This window comes from Oculina patagonica, chromosome 10 (assembly GCF_052425735.1).
Source record: "Oculina patagonica isolate OP01 chromosome 10, crgOcupat, whole genome shotgun sequence".
Taxonomy (NCBI): Eukaryota; Metazoa; Cnidaria; class Anthozoa; order Scleractinia; family Oculinidae; genus Oculina; species Oculina patagonica.
Genome location: NC_135767.1, coordinates 598556 through 616543, shown reverse-complemented (window position 1 = coordinate 616543; position 17988 = coordinate 598556). Strand labels below are relative to the sequence as shown.

The window sequence follows — 17988 nt, the reverse complement described above, 5'->3', positions numbered from 1 at the left end:
AATCAACCAGTCCTGATTTGGACAGCTGTGAGTCAAAAGTAAAATGACCTGCTCAAGAACATGCCACAAGGGCTGACTTGTCCCCAGTCATCTCTTATGCGAAAATTGCAAGACGCGAAGGATGATGGAAAGGAGGAAAGGCTTCTCTTCTTCCTTCCCATGATTCCCTCTGTGTTCAGCAGTCGACTCAAGACGGACTCATAAGACGACTGGGGATGAGTCAGCCACAAGGGCTAATATGTCAGGCCACACCCATAAATTATGCAACTTACATGTTAGTAATAAATTTTGTTAAACTATTGAACAAGCTAAGACTGTGCAAATTATCTTCAAGGACCTGCATTCCTGACATGAGGAGGAAATTTACATCCACAACAGAAAGAGAACAGACCAAGACAGACCAATCCAAATGGAGAATATACTGTAAGACCACACGTTTGATGGATGTGGTGAGTTGTCATTTTTTATGTTGCTATAGTAACATGTTGTGTGATAATTACAGAGATGTAAAGCGATTTTTGATTGAGTGCCATAGAACCAAAACCAAAAAAATAAGTCTTTAGAAGCAATCACTTAGGACACCAACAATTCAGTGATCCAATCAAAACTTGGAGTAAACACATGTAGCAAACACAAAGAAAATGTGTGCAGGCCAATCACATTGGTTTTGGTTTTACTTCTGATTGGTTGAGAAAGTGGGCTGAGTTTTTTAAACCAACAGCACAGCATAGTTTTGTAAATGCAAAACCAAAGCAAATGCGAATTACTTTCGTCACTCATTTAGTGAAAACCGCTCTCAACCACTAAACTTACTAGACTTTGTATTTTTATTGTTAGGGGTAAGAACAGACCAAGACAGGCCAAACCAAATAGAGGATAAAGACCACATAAGACCACATTTTTGACAGTTTTGGTGAGTTTTTCTTGTTGCCATAGTTACATGTAATATAATAATAATTATTACAGAAATGTATGATAGAATAGGAAAACAAAAATATTAAAAAAAGTGATGTGGAAGCCTCTTAATATACATAATTATGGGTTATATATTAACTGAGGTTCTTTAACCTCTTTACAAAATCAAACTAACATGATCATTTAATTCAGTCATAAATCGCTTACTTGTCAATCATGGTACTCTGTATATCTAGGAAAAATGTTGCCATACAGTTGTAACACCCTGAACCAGTTCAAGGCCCACCTAACACAGAAAAATTCATTAACTGAGGTTCTTTAACCTCTTTACAAAATCAAACTAACATCATTTAATTCAGTAATAAATCGCTAACTTGTCAATCATGGTACTCTGTATATCTAGGAAAAATGTTTCCATACAGTTGTAACACCCTGAACCCGTTCAAGGCCCACCTAACACAGAAAAATTCATTTGCTGCACAGACTGAAGTAGAAACAATATCTTATTTAAGCAATCATTGGGCTATGCTATATATGCCTCTTGATTTTTATAAGACTGTCTATTCCCTGGTTGGAAGATTAAAATTGGACTCTTGAAGACATTTCTTTCAACAACTTGTACATCATCTGATTTTGGCTTGTCATGCTGCAGGAGCACAAGATCCACATGTAGAGAGGCGTGGTGGCCACAGTGGCCTTGCATGTGTTCTTGGGCAATACACTTTACTCTCACAGTTCCTCTCTCCACCCAGGTGTACAAATGGGTACTGGCAAATTTAATGCTGGGCGCAACCCTGCAATAGGCTAACATCCCATCCAGCTAGGGGGGAGTAGAAAAACTCCTAGTCTCTTCTTGCTATGGAAACTGGGACAAGCAAGCAAGGTGGGCAGGCAGTTGGTTGGTTGGGTATGTGGGAGGATGGGTATGTCCATCTGTCTGTCCCTCCATCCATCCATCTGTTCATGAATAATTTTTATAAATTTGCATGCAAAGCTTTGCAAGGTTTGGGCCTATGTAAAAAACTTACCATACTTGTTTATTATTGGTTTTGCAGACTTGTTGGCAGACACTGAAGGTGAGAACTGAAGGCTGTGAACCCAGGACTGGACTCAGCACAAAGGACCAAGGAGAGAGGACCGAGCACAGAGGACCAAGCACAGAGGAGCAAGGACAGAGGACCAAGGACAGAGGACCAAGCACAGAGGACCAGGGACAGAGGACCAAGGACAGAGGACCAAGCACAGGGGACCAAGGACAGAGGACCAAGGACAGAGGACCAAGCACAGGGACAGGACGCAGCACAGGGGACCAAGGACAGAGGACAAAGTATGGACAACAGGTCTTGGATGATCAAGAAACTTGAACTTGCACTTAAGCTGAACTTAAATTTAATAAGTGTTAGATGTTAAGGTAATATTGTTTATTGACAAGTGTTTACCATGAATTGAAGCTTTAGGATAATTATTCTGCATTTCCTCATTTTAAAAATTCAGCAGAATTGCTATTAACAACTCAATGATGCTCCTGTTCACCAAATTGGAACAAAATTTTTTTCGTTACTCGTGGTAAACATTTGTTTTACAATGTAACAGTTATACTGACTGTTTATTCAGCTAGTGACATGTGCACAAAGTATAATAGATTCTGTAGTCTTCTTTACATTTGTTATTTGGGTCATTAAGCAAATTGTTTATTGAATTATTTAAAACGTTTTATGGGGGACAAACTATTTTATCCCAAAAGAATTGAACTGAATTTTAAATCAATCAGTTGACTGATCGATCGATCAATCAATGGCAATCAATCAATGGCAATCAATCAATGGCAATCAATCAATCAATCAATCAATCAATCAATCAATCAATCAATCAATCAATCAATCAATCAATCAATCAACCAACCAACCAACCAACCAACCATCATCTAATGCACAATTTATATTGCTTTGATGCACATGTAGCTACTTATATAAACAGAGTATTGCACTGGCCAGTGTGTGGTGTGTGGCCATTCATTTGCAAATAAGTGGCTTGCTTACAAATTCCTTCCTATCATTTGGTTTTGTTTTTGTGTACAGACGCAAGACTGAAACTTTCTTGTCAAAAAAGCCATCAAATTTTATTCAAAAATAAAATTAAAAAATACTCAAAATTTAATTTACACTAGAAAGACTCAAATTGATTGGAATGACCTATTTAGGTGCTCAGCTAAAATCTATTTCTATTTATCAATAAAAGTTATTAAATTAATTTATTTTTTAAACCTATTTTACATTTTTTTCTATGTGTACAAGCATTGACATGTACACATAATACACACTCAGTTTTTTAATATTATTGTTCTGTATCAAAGACCATTCGAATTATTTCAATTCAAAATAGTATAAGTTACATCAGGAGAAATTTAATCTTACTGAAGCCACTTATTTGCTTATGAAAACTCAGTTCAAAATTTCATTCTCTTCACAAGGTTCCTATTGAGCAGTTTCAAAATATTTTCTGACATTTGAATTAATTCAATCATATGATTTGTATCCTTCTTGAAGACACTTGGCATACAATGGGGTGGTGCTTTTATACAATTACCTGAAAAAATAATTGTTACAATCCAAATTAGAGTAGGTGCTCAATAGGAAACTAGTAGATAAAGAATTATTATTTTTCTTTATTTTACAAGGTAAGATACATTGTAGTTTCAATGTCCATCTTGCTCAAGGCCTAATATTTAATTTTTTTATACTTTGAATTAACTTTGGCTACCTCTCACTGATTACAAATTTCTTGGGTGGGGCCATATTCTTAATTTTCGCTTTTACACTACAAAAATTTCAATGGATATTTTTCGGATTACATCGATAGCATGATGGTACTTGAGACTACAATATTATTTCTTTTCGCTTTTAAACAAAGGAGGCTTTCTAAAACTGCTTTTTCAGCAATAAAACTTTTCTAATTAATTTCAATTGTCTGATTATCAAATTTGTTAATTAAAAATCAATCTCTAGGATTTCGCAAATTCAAATTATTTTCTCTCATGCAAACTTAACATTTCTTACACAATCGATTCCAAATCACAAATTCTGCACTTAGGTTTATTTAATTACATTTTTTCGCCTCCTTTGTTTAAAGGTGTCACAACAAGCTCATTAGCACAAGTAAGCAATTCCTAATTAATACAGTATAAATTAGGAATAGACAGAGCAATCTGGGGGCATGGACTAGTCCCTTTGAGTCTAGTGGGCTTTGCCAAGTTCATCTTACATATAAGCCTCATAGTAAAGAGACATTTGTTTTTTGTTAGGGTCTTTATGTAGTATTTTAAGCAAAGGCCGTAACAACTTAGGGAATCTTAGGTATTGCCTTTTCAGTACACGTCAAAGGACATTTTTTTCTACAGAGAAATTATTGTTTTGCAATCCTACGTCTCCCCCAAAGTGTCTAAAAGTTAAGTATAGTTTAGAAGGCCTAAGTACTGTTATTGTATCATTACAATGACAAAGCTTTTTAATAAGTTAGTTTAAGGGCATAAGTGGGGTAGGCATTTTCTTTTCCGTTCTTACTTTGCTAATGAGCTTGTTTATTTTCTTTTTGTGGATTTTATAATTTCCACTCAACTTAGTATATTTTAGATTATTTTCAGGAACTGAGATGGCCCACACACCCGCACACATTACAAATGGTCAGATTTTCATCTAGCCGATCGACGCCCCTGCAGGGTTGTGGAAACTCTTGCTCTGAGGTTAGTGTTTCTGACGTTCCTCTGCAATATTCCAACTGAGAAATCCTGGTGAGTTTATCTGATCCGTTCATTTCTGATGGAGGCACTTGGACACTTTGATGATTTGGTCGTTTGCTCTCAAGTGGAGGAGGCATCGTGAGGGGAGGTGAGAGTTTGCTTTTGATGTCTTTTCGGCTTTACTTAACTATGTCAGAATACCACACCTTTATTTCAATTGGCTTTCAAAGATGTTTGTTTTCTATCAATGTATCTGGAAATCTTCCGTTGTTGAAGACGTAAAACAGTAGTGCTTTAGTGCAGGTGATGGGCGGTACATTTCCTGGATGTTGGGGTTAGTCTAGAACAAGGAATGTCACTAATCTGGCTAGACTGGAATTTCACAAGCGACACTAGATTGAGCTGATAGTCATCTGGGATTCTTCTGAAAGAGCTGATACCTGTTTAGGGATTTTCTTTCTTAAATCTTAAAACATAAATTTCCTTTTAATTTTCCACAATAAATTTAGCATCAAATAAACCTAAGCTAAACTCAAGTTCAACTTATCAAGCCAAATTAGGAAATGATCATTTTTAGAAATTCCAATTTATATTTACCTTTCAGATTAACTCAAAGAGTTAGTTAATCTGAAGCAATTCTAAAGAAGTCTCCGGTTAAGGCGTTACTTGAGTTGTCACACAACGCTTCTCTCCTGGAGTGTTGCGTGACAATCCAAGTAACCCCTGCAAAGGAGACTTCTTTAGTAATGATTTCAGAAATTAAACATATATTTCCATTTTCAATATTTAAATTACGAAACGTAGGCCAATTGTTCATCTTGATTTCCAAAAAATTAAACTAAACCTCGAAAAATTTATTTTGCAACTAAACATATAATTTGATTTTGACTTCATAAGCCAATTGTTCATTTTGTCCTCCAAAGCTTAATATTGAACTTCGAAAACTTTAGTATGGCATCTAAATATATGATTCAATTTCTTATTTCCTAGGCCAACCCCCCACCAATCTTTTGTTTGCTCCTCAATTAACCAAATATATAATTCGATTTTGATTCCGTAGGCTAATTGTTCATCTTGTATTCCAAAACTTTATATTAAACTTTTTATAACCAAATATTATTTCGATTTTTCTCTAACTTCGTAGGTCAATTGTTAATCATGACTTCCAAAACAAAACTAAACGTAGGAAAGAAAATTCTTCGTTTTTTTCATAGTTACCAACTCTTGATCAACTTCGTTGCATCCTCGGTAACACATCGGCAATTAATCGGGGCAAGACGAAAAAAACCAAGCGGCAAGTCGGCACTTTCGTTGTGCCGATTTTGCCGTTCAATTCACTTCGTCTCGCCCCGATTAATTGCCGCCGGATTCCCGAGGATGCTTCGTTGTTCGATGTTATTCAAAACCAAATTTAAAATAAAAATAACAATGAAACAAACAACTTAAAAAATTCCAGCATTTTCCAGTATTTGCATTTTGAAGCGAATCCAATCTTGAATATTTAATTATGATTTCCATGAAATTCTCGACTTAAATTACGCGCAAAGCATTTAAAACCGCGATTTCTTTCGGAAAATACTTCGATTCGTACGACGCAGATTAAAATAACTTATTTCAAAACATGCTTATTGCAATTCTAGCTAATGCAAACGGTCAAAAGCGCCCGTTTGCTTTCAAATTGTTATTTACTCAACCAAATTCTTAGTTCTTTATAATAACCTTAAACAAATTACACTTTATTCGCTTTAAATACTACAAAATTTTCTTTCTCTAATTTAAACGTAAGCGAAAGAAAACTCTTAAACTTGTATCAGCTTTGACGGGAGAGTTTCAAATGACTTGTGCTCTTTTGGTGAAGTTTGTGGGATGACAGTCGGCAGGAGGTTTGGTCGGGGAGTCAGATTAGTGGTTTTCTGCGTTCGATTCTTTCTAGACATCCATGGAAATGTGCCGAACATGATTTGTATTTTAGCACTTCGGTTTTTCCTGTCCTTCCGACGGAAATTTCTAGATACATTTGTTGAAAACACACATCTTAAAATTTTATTATTTTGGCATTAATTTTTTCGCATTAATTACAGCTCTCAAAACTAATGAAAATTCCAAATTCAAATGAGTGTGGTATAATGACGTAGTTGAGTGAAACCGAGGAGGCATGGGGAGCAAACTCTCACCTCCCCTCATTATGCCATCTCCACTTGGGAGCAAACGGCCATATCATTAAAGTGCGTCAAGTGTCGTCATCAAAGATGGCGGATCAGATAAACAAACCGGGATTTTAAAGTTGGAATATTAAAGAGGAACAGAAGAAACACTTAAACTCAGAGCATAGTGAAAACAACCCGATATGCTGGGGCAAGATCGGCTAGATTTTTTTATTTTTTTTTAACACAATAAAACGCAAATAAACAGACAAAGAGGCAGTTTTTGTGTTGTCGTTTTTACCAGCAATCCACCATCACTAACCAGATAAACACTTGTGTTCATGACAAAAAGTCCTGCTATGCAGTGTAACCTTTCACGCAACTTGTCTCGCAATCTTCTTGAAAACGGCGTGACAAGTTAAATGAAACAACGCCGTGTAACACACCGCGCGACGGTCAAACCTCTTGCAAAACAAGTCGCTTCAACGGCTGCAGAAAATAGATCAAAGTTCCATCTTTCTTCAACCGTTGCAGCAAAGTGCCTCGCAAGAATTTTGTCCGTCTAACGGTGCGCTACACGACGCATGTTTCACGCAAAGCACTTGTCACGCCGCTTTCGAGAATATTGCGAGACAAGTTACATGAAAGATTACACTGTATAACAGGACCACAAACCAAGTTCTGCTTTTAAGAAAACCATCACTAAAATAAACAATGTCTGCCCTAAAACTTTCACTATACCTCTTACGCGATTCGCTTAAGTATTTACAAGCTACAAACTGTACTTTAATAGTTGCTCAGAAAGTCGAGTGTTCAAACAATTTGCCCTTTCCGTATTCAAATTTTGCGGACGTGCAAACTGTCACACAACGCCTAAACACTAGTGTGACGCAAAACTGTTAGTCTTTCTGTGTCACGCTGAATTTTAGCTGAATGCAAGACAATCGTAGGCGTGAAACGCATAACTTTGAAAACTCCAAAACAGATTCTTTCATTGTCATCAAGGCTGCGCTAAAAAATTAACGCCGAATTAAAACTGAGCATCTTTAAAAATGCATGTTTTGATGTGAAAACGTAAACAATTTTGAGAAAACTCCCAGAAATTGCCCATTTGCGCCTTGTTACCCATTGTTACTCCTGGACAAAAAACAAAGCAAAACAAAACTCGTGCGATAAGATGTGAACTTGCAAATGCTAATTCAATAAGAACGCGCACACAAGTAAAAAATTTAAATTCTATCTGACAATGACAATTCTGTTTGGCGTTTCAAAGTTTGCCCCAAAAAATGATCCCAAAAAATAATTTCCCAACTGAGCAACTAAAGACATTTTGTAGCTTACAAATACAGAAATGAACGCGAGGTAATGAACGCAAAGACGCACTACAAATGAAATTATAAAAAATACTGGGTCGAGAAATGAATGCAAAATTGTAATTTGAATTGACAATTTTAAATGTGCAGTTTCCAGACAATCGACAAATGTGTTTAGAGTTCAGTTTGTATCCAAATTTAGGAATACGCCCTAAATAAATCATGCTTAAATGCGTCTTTGCGTTTCAGAGTGTTTTATAACAGACATCATACTTCAGCAGTAATTCTCTTGAACCAATATTAAAAACTGTACAGTGGCCCATATTCAGACGAAGATAATTTACCAAAATACTTCCGAAATGAAGTATAAAGTTCTGTACTTTTTGTGAGTACTAGACATCTATAAAAAATTATTAATTATTAAAATAGGGCCAACAAATTGATATTATAGAACTTGCGTTCCTGTACACTTATCCCTTCAGCAAAAGTTATACAAAACAGTGAGGAAATAGAAGAAATCTATTCTTTATTCAGCTATTGGACATGTATTTGAAAAATAATAAAACTATTGAATTAAATAGTGGAATCATCTCTAGTTTTAATTTCTTTTCTGCATTCAAAAATAATTAATTCAAATCAAAGCAATCCTTAATCTCTGTGAATATTTGACATTTTATAGCTTTGGAATTCCCCTACAGAACCGTATTTAACAGCTTAGTAGACTGAACTACCACTTTTTTTTCCACATTCCAAAGAAAGGAGGATAAGATGAAACCTTTTAACTAAATCTCTTCAATGTTTTGGAAATGTTAAATTGCAAATTTTGGAAAATGAAAACATACCTTTCCCCTAAAGATTAATTGGATAGCACAGAAAAATCTCTAATTTTTTTTCTCAATTTGTCAATAATTCATGTTAATAAATCCAGATTGTCGATGTAGATTTTAGTAGAAATTAAGACTAAATGAATCACTTTGATGGAGCTATTTGACAGAAATTTGATATGTCTAATACTTCCACATTTTGTTACTACATGTAACTAGTTGTGAGCCAATGGGAAGAAGCAAAATGTTTTCTGTTGAATACTTCCAACACTGGTTAGCTCAATAATGATTGTTAACAACTTGTTATTATTCTCCAAATGTTTTGCTTTTGGCAAAATTGCAAAACGATTTTTTTGTAACTCAAGCTGAAGGGATAACGAATTTATAAGGGATAATTTTCCTTGTACACATAGGCCACTGTAAAGTTTACAAGACAAGTACCACAGACATGCATAATACTAAATAGCCAAGCAGTTGTTAGGTTCAAATACAGTCAACTCTCGCCTTGCGGACACCCCGCTATTGCGGACGCTCGCTATTACGGACAAAATCCAGATCCCCGGCGAATAAGGTTTGACTGGAAATGACTCCCGTTATACGGACTCTCGCTATACGGACACTAAACGACGCCCCGAGCGTGTCCGCTTTAACGAGAGTTGACTGTAATAAAAAAGCTAATCAACGTTGAAAGGGATAGACCATCAATTGAGAAACAAATATTTTTGATGCAGGAAAGAAAAAAATCAAACCTATTAAAAAGCAAAAAATATAGAAGAAAAGAACTAAAAGCAACAACATACACTGTAATTTGGAAAACAGTTTTTTTTTCATAATGCATGTATTTTAGCTGTAAAGAAAATCACTCAATCAGTTACCCACTAAAACTGAATGCTTTGGTAAGCAGTCCAAAAACGGCTGGTTGCTCAATTATAAATTTGACAAATTATATTCTTGACTCAGAAATAAATACAGCAGTCTTACCTGCCAAGTTTTCATTTAGCAATTCAATCAATTCAAAAGACCACAACTTAACATGAATTGTCATTTGTTGATTTTGAAAAATTAATAAAAGGACAGCTCTTTTTTGTCCAAATCTTATTTAAATGTACCAGTTTCCTTTTCAAATAAATTGATGAAGCAGTTGTTCAAAGAATAATAAAATAGGAATGACTACAAACAACATTTTTCTGTGTTTTAAAGTGTTTTTATAAACCAGAATTTTACTGTATTTCCTTAGTTTAGCCCCCTGCCTCTATTAAGCCCCCAACAAACCCCCCCCCCCCCATCTATTTTAACCTACAGATGTATTGACCAGAACCACAACCAACTTTTGGAATTCTAGTTTGAATGGCAGGGGATTTTGTTGATCAGCCATGGAAATTGCAGTCTTGCACAGAACCTGAAGGGGGTGATGAGAGGGATTGTGACAGCCTGGGCCCCTCTATTGAAGTACCCCTCCTTCCCCTCAAACACACAATTGTTCTATACACAACATTCCTTTTTGGATTTGAATGGGGATGATTGTGAATACTGTCAGTAGTACTGTTCAAATAAACATAGACCCCTTTCAGATGAGCCTATCCATAAACTCCCCCCATCATCCCCCACCGCTCCTCCAAAAAAAATTCACATCAGGAATTTTTCTGCTCTTTTCATGCGCTGAATTTTGGGTAATTTTGTTGATGGTGAATATCAATCAGTGCTTTGTTTGATCATATAATTGCAGAACTTTGATTTTGACACATTTAACAAGTCCCCTTCTTAATAGCACCTTCTGCCCAAATGTTTTTTGCAATAGTGGTTTGCAGATGGATATATCACACTGACCCCTTTCAGGCATTAATTACATATAGATCCCCCTCCCTGCTCTAATAAGACCTCCTGTTGAAAAGTTTCCCCTTGTTGTCAGGATGACCAAAGTCATATTATCCCCCTGGGATGCTAAACAGAGGAAATACAGTTACCGGTATTAATGTAGCATAGAATACAAACAAAAAACAAGATGTTATCCACTTTCAAAATGTTTTCATATCCAATTTGCTTATGAGCCAATTATATGTTTAAATAATAACGAGTAAGCATGTCTGTGGTATTGTCAAATCTAAAGCAGAACTTGGTTTTACGTCATACATATTATGCAATGATCAACTCAAAACTTCCTTAACCTGGGCAAACCTGGGGTGGGGGACAAGTTACTCTGTCGAATTCTGAGGTGCCCAATGGGAACAAAACTGTCTTGTTGCCACCCAAAAACACTGATGAAAAAAAAAATATTGACTGACGATTTTATTAGACTGAGTAAAAGTAAATAGTGTCAACCCAGAAGTATATCAGTGGATCATCTAGTGTGATCATCTGTGTGAGAGACAATCAGAGAAATTTGTTATTGAAGACTGACATCATGAATAATATTTTTGACAACTTGAGTGGATGTCATATTCACAGTCAATTGAAAAGTTGTTGGTCAGTCAATGGTTTCGAGTCTCTGGTCATTGGAACTGATTCAGTCGGCCAGTATGCTGTGATGTAAGTTATGGGATGGTACTTTAATGTGTATAAGAATAGTGTAAAGTTAGTTTTCAGTGAGAGTGAGTTTCAATCCATTTAATGTTTGTCAGAGCTGTCTGAAGTCAAAGTTGGTTTATTAGTTTTGTTAAGGTCATGAAGTAGTTGTTTGTAAGCAGAGCTGCATGTAATTGTTGGCTTTGGCAGTAAGGCATTTTTCATTAGGCTTTCATGTGGTGTATGGGGATGGGATTTAATTTTGATTTTGTTACATTAAATAGTTTGGTGTTGTTGTTCCTGTAAAGAGCATGTTCAAGGTATGGGGAGGGGGAGGGGGCTTTTTCACTTTGGAATTCTTCATTTTTAATAGTTCCCTGAATTTTCCTGAACTTGAAAATTTTTACCAGACTTGTCCCTGACCTGTGGCAACCTGTAATAATTATGGTGCATAAATTTGATTTTTTTTTTTATCTGGGGAGTACCCCGGTCTTAGGGGGATTCCCTGGGGATGCCAGGTTAAGTTTTGATTTGATCATTGCATAAGAACACAAGTGTTTACCTGGGTCCTGGATTGCAATCAAATCATCAAATGAATCTAGAATAAGCTAATGGATGATATCCTCCTCTTGTCCTGAAATGCTTTGTGTCCCCTGTTAAAAAGAGGAAATAGAAAAGTAAATAAACAAAATTATTTCTGGATAGTGTGGTCAGGCCTAATAGTTAGTGAATTGCTTTCGAAATCATGTGATCTGGACAGTGTTCTTATCGTTCTTAGGCAAGACATTTAACTCTAACAGTGCCTCTTTCCAGCCCAAGCGGGTTAAAAAGAGGTACATAGTCCCACACTTACACTCAAAATGCTGGGAGGTGTGGTGGCCTACAGGTTGGCACGTTCAACTCGGAATTGAGCGGTCCGAGTTTGAACCCTGGCCAGGGTCACTGTGTAATGTTTTTTTGTTGAGTCCCTGAAGAATTTTTGGGCAAACAAAACATATTTTCTGGCAATGACAAAGTGTGGGACTGAGTCCTTGTATTAGTTCAAAAGGTTATACCATGTTTTTCTTTTGAAACCATTTCAAAATATTCTCTAGTAGAACTGCAATTGAATCACATGTCACAATTTGGTTAAATCATAGCTTTTAAACTGGGGTTATTTTAGCCCCAATTTAATTAGCGTGCAAACAGGCTTTCCAGAGAATTCCGGAGAGCGCTCGGACAGCGTGAATTAGTGCCAGCAGCAAGGTGCGAAGCCCGCCGGCCGAGCGCTCTCCAGAAAGCCTATTCGCAGGCTATAATTTAATTTACTTTCACGTTCCACAATAGGTTTTATTCATCTTACCAATAATAAATATCATTTACAATATATAATTTACACTGTCTAATGACAAAACTTAAAACAATAAAGAGCTGTTTTTACCTGGGCAACTGATATTACTGAGTTTTTTGTTGGAAATCGTTCCTGGTGTTTCCAATGATAGAATCTGAAAAGAAAGAATTGAGAAAAAAATAATTATTTTCTAAAACGTTTTAAATTGTATTATCTGAGTATTGCAGAAGACTTTCATAGATATAAGCAGAAAGTGGAAAGGATAAAAGTAACAGGACCCAGCATAGGCTTAACCCACCGAGAACCAACCGAGGACCCATTGGTTGGAAAAGAACTCCTTTATGTTGTTTTACAAACCAATGAAAAGTATGAGAGGGTTTATCATGCGAGTAAAGTTTATTTGTTACTCTTGTAAGCCAAACAAACAGCCGTGAGTGTGCAGGTTCATGTGGGATCATCTGATACTTAGAAAATATTGGACCGCCAATGATTGGTTGTTTTTCGTTGTCCCTCTGACTATCTTAGTCGTGTAATAAAACACCTTCGGTAATTTCTTGACATTCTCTGTCTTTGCTATTCTTTGAATGCACGATTTTGGAGTTAAAATATTAAAAATATCTTTGTTTACTGCGATAAATTTCGCTGAAATCTCAACATCTAGAATCCAAGATGGCGGAACATGCCTGACGAGGCTGAGATTTCAGCGAAATTTATAGCAGTAAACAAAGATATTTTTAATATTTTTAAACTCCAAAATCGTGCGTTCAAAGAATAGCAAAGACAGAGAATGTCAAGAAATTACCGAAGTTTATCTAATTCTTTTATCGCTTCGACGAAAGAACTTTCTGAAGCGTAATAAAACACATAATTGACATAATCGTTCACCTCAGATTAATAGTTGCCTGTTTCATGCTTTGCTCCAGTCAAACAAAAGGTACTCAGGCAAATTTACTCCTCCTTCCCCACCAGCCCAACACCAAACCTCTCCTGTCACTCCCCCCACCCGCTCCATCAGACAACAGCACGCACTTTAAGAATGACGATAAATTCTTGTTTGCACTAGGAACCACTCAAAAAGGACATAAAAAACATATTTAACACAGTCAACTCCCTCAAGAAATCAAATTTTTATTGATTTGCGCTTACCTACACTCTGAGTTGAATCGCGCACACAGCTCTCCACTGCTCCAGCTTTTTGTGAAGAAACCAGCAACATACTTCACCTGAACATAAACATAAAGAATCTTAAATAAAAACAATACCTTGTAAACGAAGCACGACAACAGAACAAGGTAAAAAGGCTAAATTACGAACCTTTTTTCAGCTTCTCGTTTAGCGTTCAAGCAGCATGAGGAAACTGTCCTTACAAAGAATGCCGGGAAGCTTCACGCATTCGCGCGTTCCCCACGCGAATTCGTGAATCATCGGATGGCGCTCTCCTAGCTCCTGTCGAGAATATAAAATAAAATTGCGGAAACATAAGATGATTGCAGGTTAAAAAATGAGATTTTATTCTTCCAAAAAAAACGGAAAACGACAGCTGCACACTTTTTAAAAAGAAATTTGAGCTTTTAAATTTCTAGATTTTAGCGACCTGTTGGGCCTCCCGCCCCCAGTCCTTTACAGCAACTATTGGCGCATCAGTAAAATTAATTAACTTTTTAAATATTTTCGAGCGAGGACACTAAACCGTATTCTCTGAAGATGAATTATAGAAAAGATAAAAGAAACAGTTATGAAAGTTTAAGTCCTGCGATCGACTTCCTTTCTCGATCTCGTAGCCATCTTACCCCTGACGGTCCTGTTGGCGCGAAATGGAAAAATACGCGCGCGGCGAAGCAGCGATCGTGAGAGGAACACTCGTGTATTTTCCCATCCCGAGCCAACAAAACCGCCAGCGCTATAGGCTCTCTCTCTCCTCGATCTGCGAAGAGAGAGTGTGATCGCAGATAAGGAGAGGTTTGATCGATCCGGATCTAGGACAATGGAAAAGGTTCAAGTGGTCAAGTGTATCGAGGAAGGTCTGCACACCACAAACGGAAACCACTGATCACGAGGATGCTGAATGAGCACAAATAGCATCCTGTTTAAAACAAAATAACACGAAAGGACAAAATAATTCAAAAGAAACTAGCATTACGATCAGCAATCATGCAAACTCCTTGGATATGGTATCAACTGCTCCTAGCTTCACAATATGTTCTGCAAGGCACATTATACGGGCTACAAATCAGATATCTTCCGATAATTCTCCGTAAATCCGGGTCATCGCTACTACTGGTTGGATCTTTGAATCTTTTGACGTTTCCTTGGCTTCTAAAATCTCTCTGGGCACCGATTATAGATATCTACGGCAACAGAAACAATTGGCTGTCATTAAGTTACGCTGGGATTGCCCTTGCGCTGCTATTTGCAAAAGCTAAAAGCAGAATTATCTTCATTTCATCACTGGTGTTGCTCAATCTATTTTCCGCCACGGTCGATTTAACCCTTGGGAAAATCCTCATCACAAATTTTCATGGAGACGAACTATCCAAAGCAAGCTCGCTTCAGATCATTGGTTACAAAGTTGGATTTTTAATTGGCGGTGGTTTAACACTGTTGATTGCTGATATCTTCTCTTTGAATGTTGAAATATTTGTTGCCTTGGCCTTATTTTATTTCTGCTTGTCACTTTGTTATGTCACGAAACCCTCCGTTACACCAGACGTTCGTTACAAACCGGAAACATGTCGTTACTCGCTTCCAGACTGCACACGGATGACGGGATTTGCGCGCACCCCAGGGTTAAAATGGATGATAGTTTGCACGTGTGTGTATAAATTTGCCTCGCACTCGTCCCAGTCGATACTGACCATGTTCCTGGTAGATAACGGTGAGAGTTTAAGCCGTATCGGTTTTATGTCTGGAATGGCCGGGCAAGTGGTTTCTATCGCTGTTGCTTCTGTTTGCGGAGTAGTTCTGTCGGCAAAAGGGTAAGATATAAATGGAAAACAAAAAAAACCTTTTAATTATATAAAAGAAATAGACTGCTTTATGGGTCTTTAATATGGGTTCCGCCTTTTAAAATGAGTTTAGATTAAAGTCCTCATGTACACTGTAAACCTTCGCTTACGGCTCGGGTCCATACTTGCTCTCGCGTCTCGTGTGTGCATTTCAATTCCTTAGAAAAGGCTTTTTACAGTGAATCTCTTTTGTTGACAAATTTGATTACATTTTTATAGAAACCATTTATTCAGTTGATAAACTTGTTAATTGTGTATTGTTTATTTTTAGGATAAGTCCTATACAGCTTCTGCTGTTGACATCATTGTTATCCGTTTGTTCAGTTATGCTCCAGCTGTACGTTGTTTGGTGGAAAAATACGACATTTATAGCCTTTGGTAAGTGTTCTGTTTTTTTGTCCATATCAGTTGTAATCCACTTCCATCCTCGCCATCGATAGTCATCGTCAGCTCCTAACGTTCAAGGGGGTGGGGGAAGGGGGTACAATACAATCAGGTTTAAAAGATCAGACCATTTTGTTGCGTTTCTTTTTTTTTCTACAGGTATGCTTTTGAATACCCTCGTTCCCAGTGTTTCCTAATCATTACAGTCCCGGGAGCGGGAAGAATAGAGAGGTTGGGAACGAAGTCGGTGTCAAGAGATACATTGTTGATTCATCTCTTATCGTTATGTTCAGTCTTTGAACATTAAGCAAAATCCAGCGTTATTCATGATCTCGCCTTATTAAACTTTTTTTTTGTTCCTTAATTTGCAGTGTACTTATTACATAACGTGGTTCACGGGTCCCAGGCTACCCCGGTTTATACTCTCATGCTGCGCTGTTCCCAGAATGCACCGCCGTCCATCCGCACGGCTTGTTACTCATTCCTTGGCACGTTAGAAATCCTTGGAAAACAGTTATCTTTGTTCATGGCGGGAGTTTTAACAGAGACCTTTGGATATGTCGCTGGTTTAAATATATCATTAGTGTTTTCTTTTTTTGTGGTTATCCTAGTTTGGCATTGTCCTAGACATCTTAGATGTTGCTAGCGCGGTTGATGAATGAACTGAAATTGTGTTCAAAGTGAAGTAATTAAAGCCTAAGTAATCAGGTTCTCCAATTTGGCGAGTTATGGGCTCGAGATGTCGTTGAAAGTTACCAATGAAGTGAGTTGTCAAATCCTGCAGTTAAAATACTCTTCGATTGGACAGGAAGGCATCACGTGGTACGCTTAAAAACACTACAACTCCTAGGGAAACGAAGTGAACATTGGAATCTCTTTGTCGGTTGCAGGATAAAACAAAACAGTCAATGACTGACTCAAGGGTAACAGTTTGTTTCTGTTTGTTTCTATTTCCCTTGAGGTCAGTCTTTAAGGACTGTGTGTCCATGGACTTTTCGTGTAAGGAAAATCCGTAGACAACAGCGACAAGCTTATAACTTGATGTGAACAAGTGTAACGTAAAATTTATTAATTTTATCAAATATCTACAGTAAAGAATTACGAAAAAGAAATAAAGACGTTATGAACAATGTAGACCACAAAATCAATAATTTATTTTAACGATAAACATTTATTTCCTTATTGTACAATTTCAAACTAAACAAATAAACTAAATAAAAATCAACTGATACCGCTGAATGGCAGTATAATAATGACTCTGGATATATTGTCCTTTCCCGCCAATTAAACCTTCGATCTCTGGCAATGGTCAATCGGTAAATACTTTTATCTGTTTCCTAACTGATTCAAGAAGGTGGGCTATGAGAATCGATCTAGGGGAAAAGTCTTGATTTAATATCAAATTCTCCCTAAGCGAACTAAAGAAACGTATGAAAAACAGTAAGGGGAGTTGCGATGCTGATCTTAGAAACTCAGGACACGCTTTTTCAAATACGCGTTAGAAAACGAGCGTGTGCGTGCGTGAAGTGCGCAGGAGCACGCACACATCCACGCAAGCGTTACGTTACCGTCTCTGAAGATGATTGAGCCCGTGGTTTTAGCGAGAATGGTTGCTAAGCAACATAAACCTTATTATGCAAAAGTTGACATGACGTTGAACTAGCGTCCAATTCGACAATAACAATTGGAAAGAATAACGATGAGGATTTCCAAGTCAACACCACCACTTATTTCTCCGATTTTCTAGCACAGTTCTTAGTGAAGAACACGGCATTACGATAGCAACATAATCGACTTATCATCTGACAAATTGTCCCTAACTAGGTTAAAACAAA

General features: G+C 37.0%; 1 protein-coding gene and 1 long non-coding RNA gene across 2 annotated transcripts; both read left to right on the top strand.

Annotated features, from left to right (window-relative positions):
- Positions 1 to 384: 384 nt before the first annotated feature.
- LOC144667128 (uncharacterized) lies at positions 385 to 2189 on the top strand. Its single transcript, XR_013573283.1, has 3 exons — positions 385 to 449; positions 838 to 913; positions 1971 to 2189. It is a non-coding gene; the product is annotated as an uncharacterized LOC144667128 (long non-coding RNA).
- A 12524-nt stretch (positions 2190 to 14713) lies between these two features.
- Positions 14714 to 16799, top strand: LOC144628565 (major facilitator superfamily domain-containing protein 3-like). Its single transcript, XM_078486682.1, has 3 exons — positions 14714 to 15739; positions 16041 to 16147; positions 16525 to 16799. Exons 1-3 carry the CDS (start codon positions 14916 to 14918, stop codon positions 16797 to 16799), a joined length of 1206 nt encoding a protein of 401 aa, XP_078342808.1. The 5' UTR covers positions 14714 to 14915.
- Positions 16800 to 17988: the final 1189 nt, after the last annotated feature.

Bases quoted from the DNA above. Each gene is read 5' to 3' on its own strand.
- LOC144628565 (XM_078486682.1), top strand. From the start codon at position 14,916: ATGCAAACTCCTTGGATATGGTATCAACTGCTCCTAGCTTCACAATAT. The intron at 15,740-16,040 runs GTAAGATATAAA...GTTTATTTTTAG, and splicing joins GTAGTTCTGTCGGCAAAAGG to GATAAGTCCTATACAGCTTC. The intron at 16,148-16,524 runs GTAAGTGTTCTG...CTTAATTTGCAG, and splicing joins TACGACATTTATAGCCTTTG to TGTACTTATTACATAACGTG.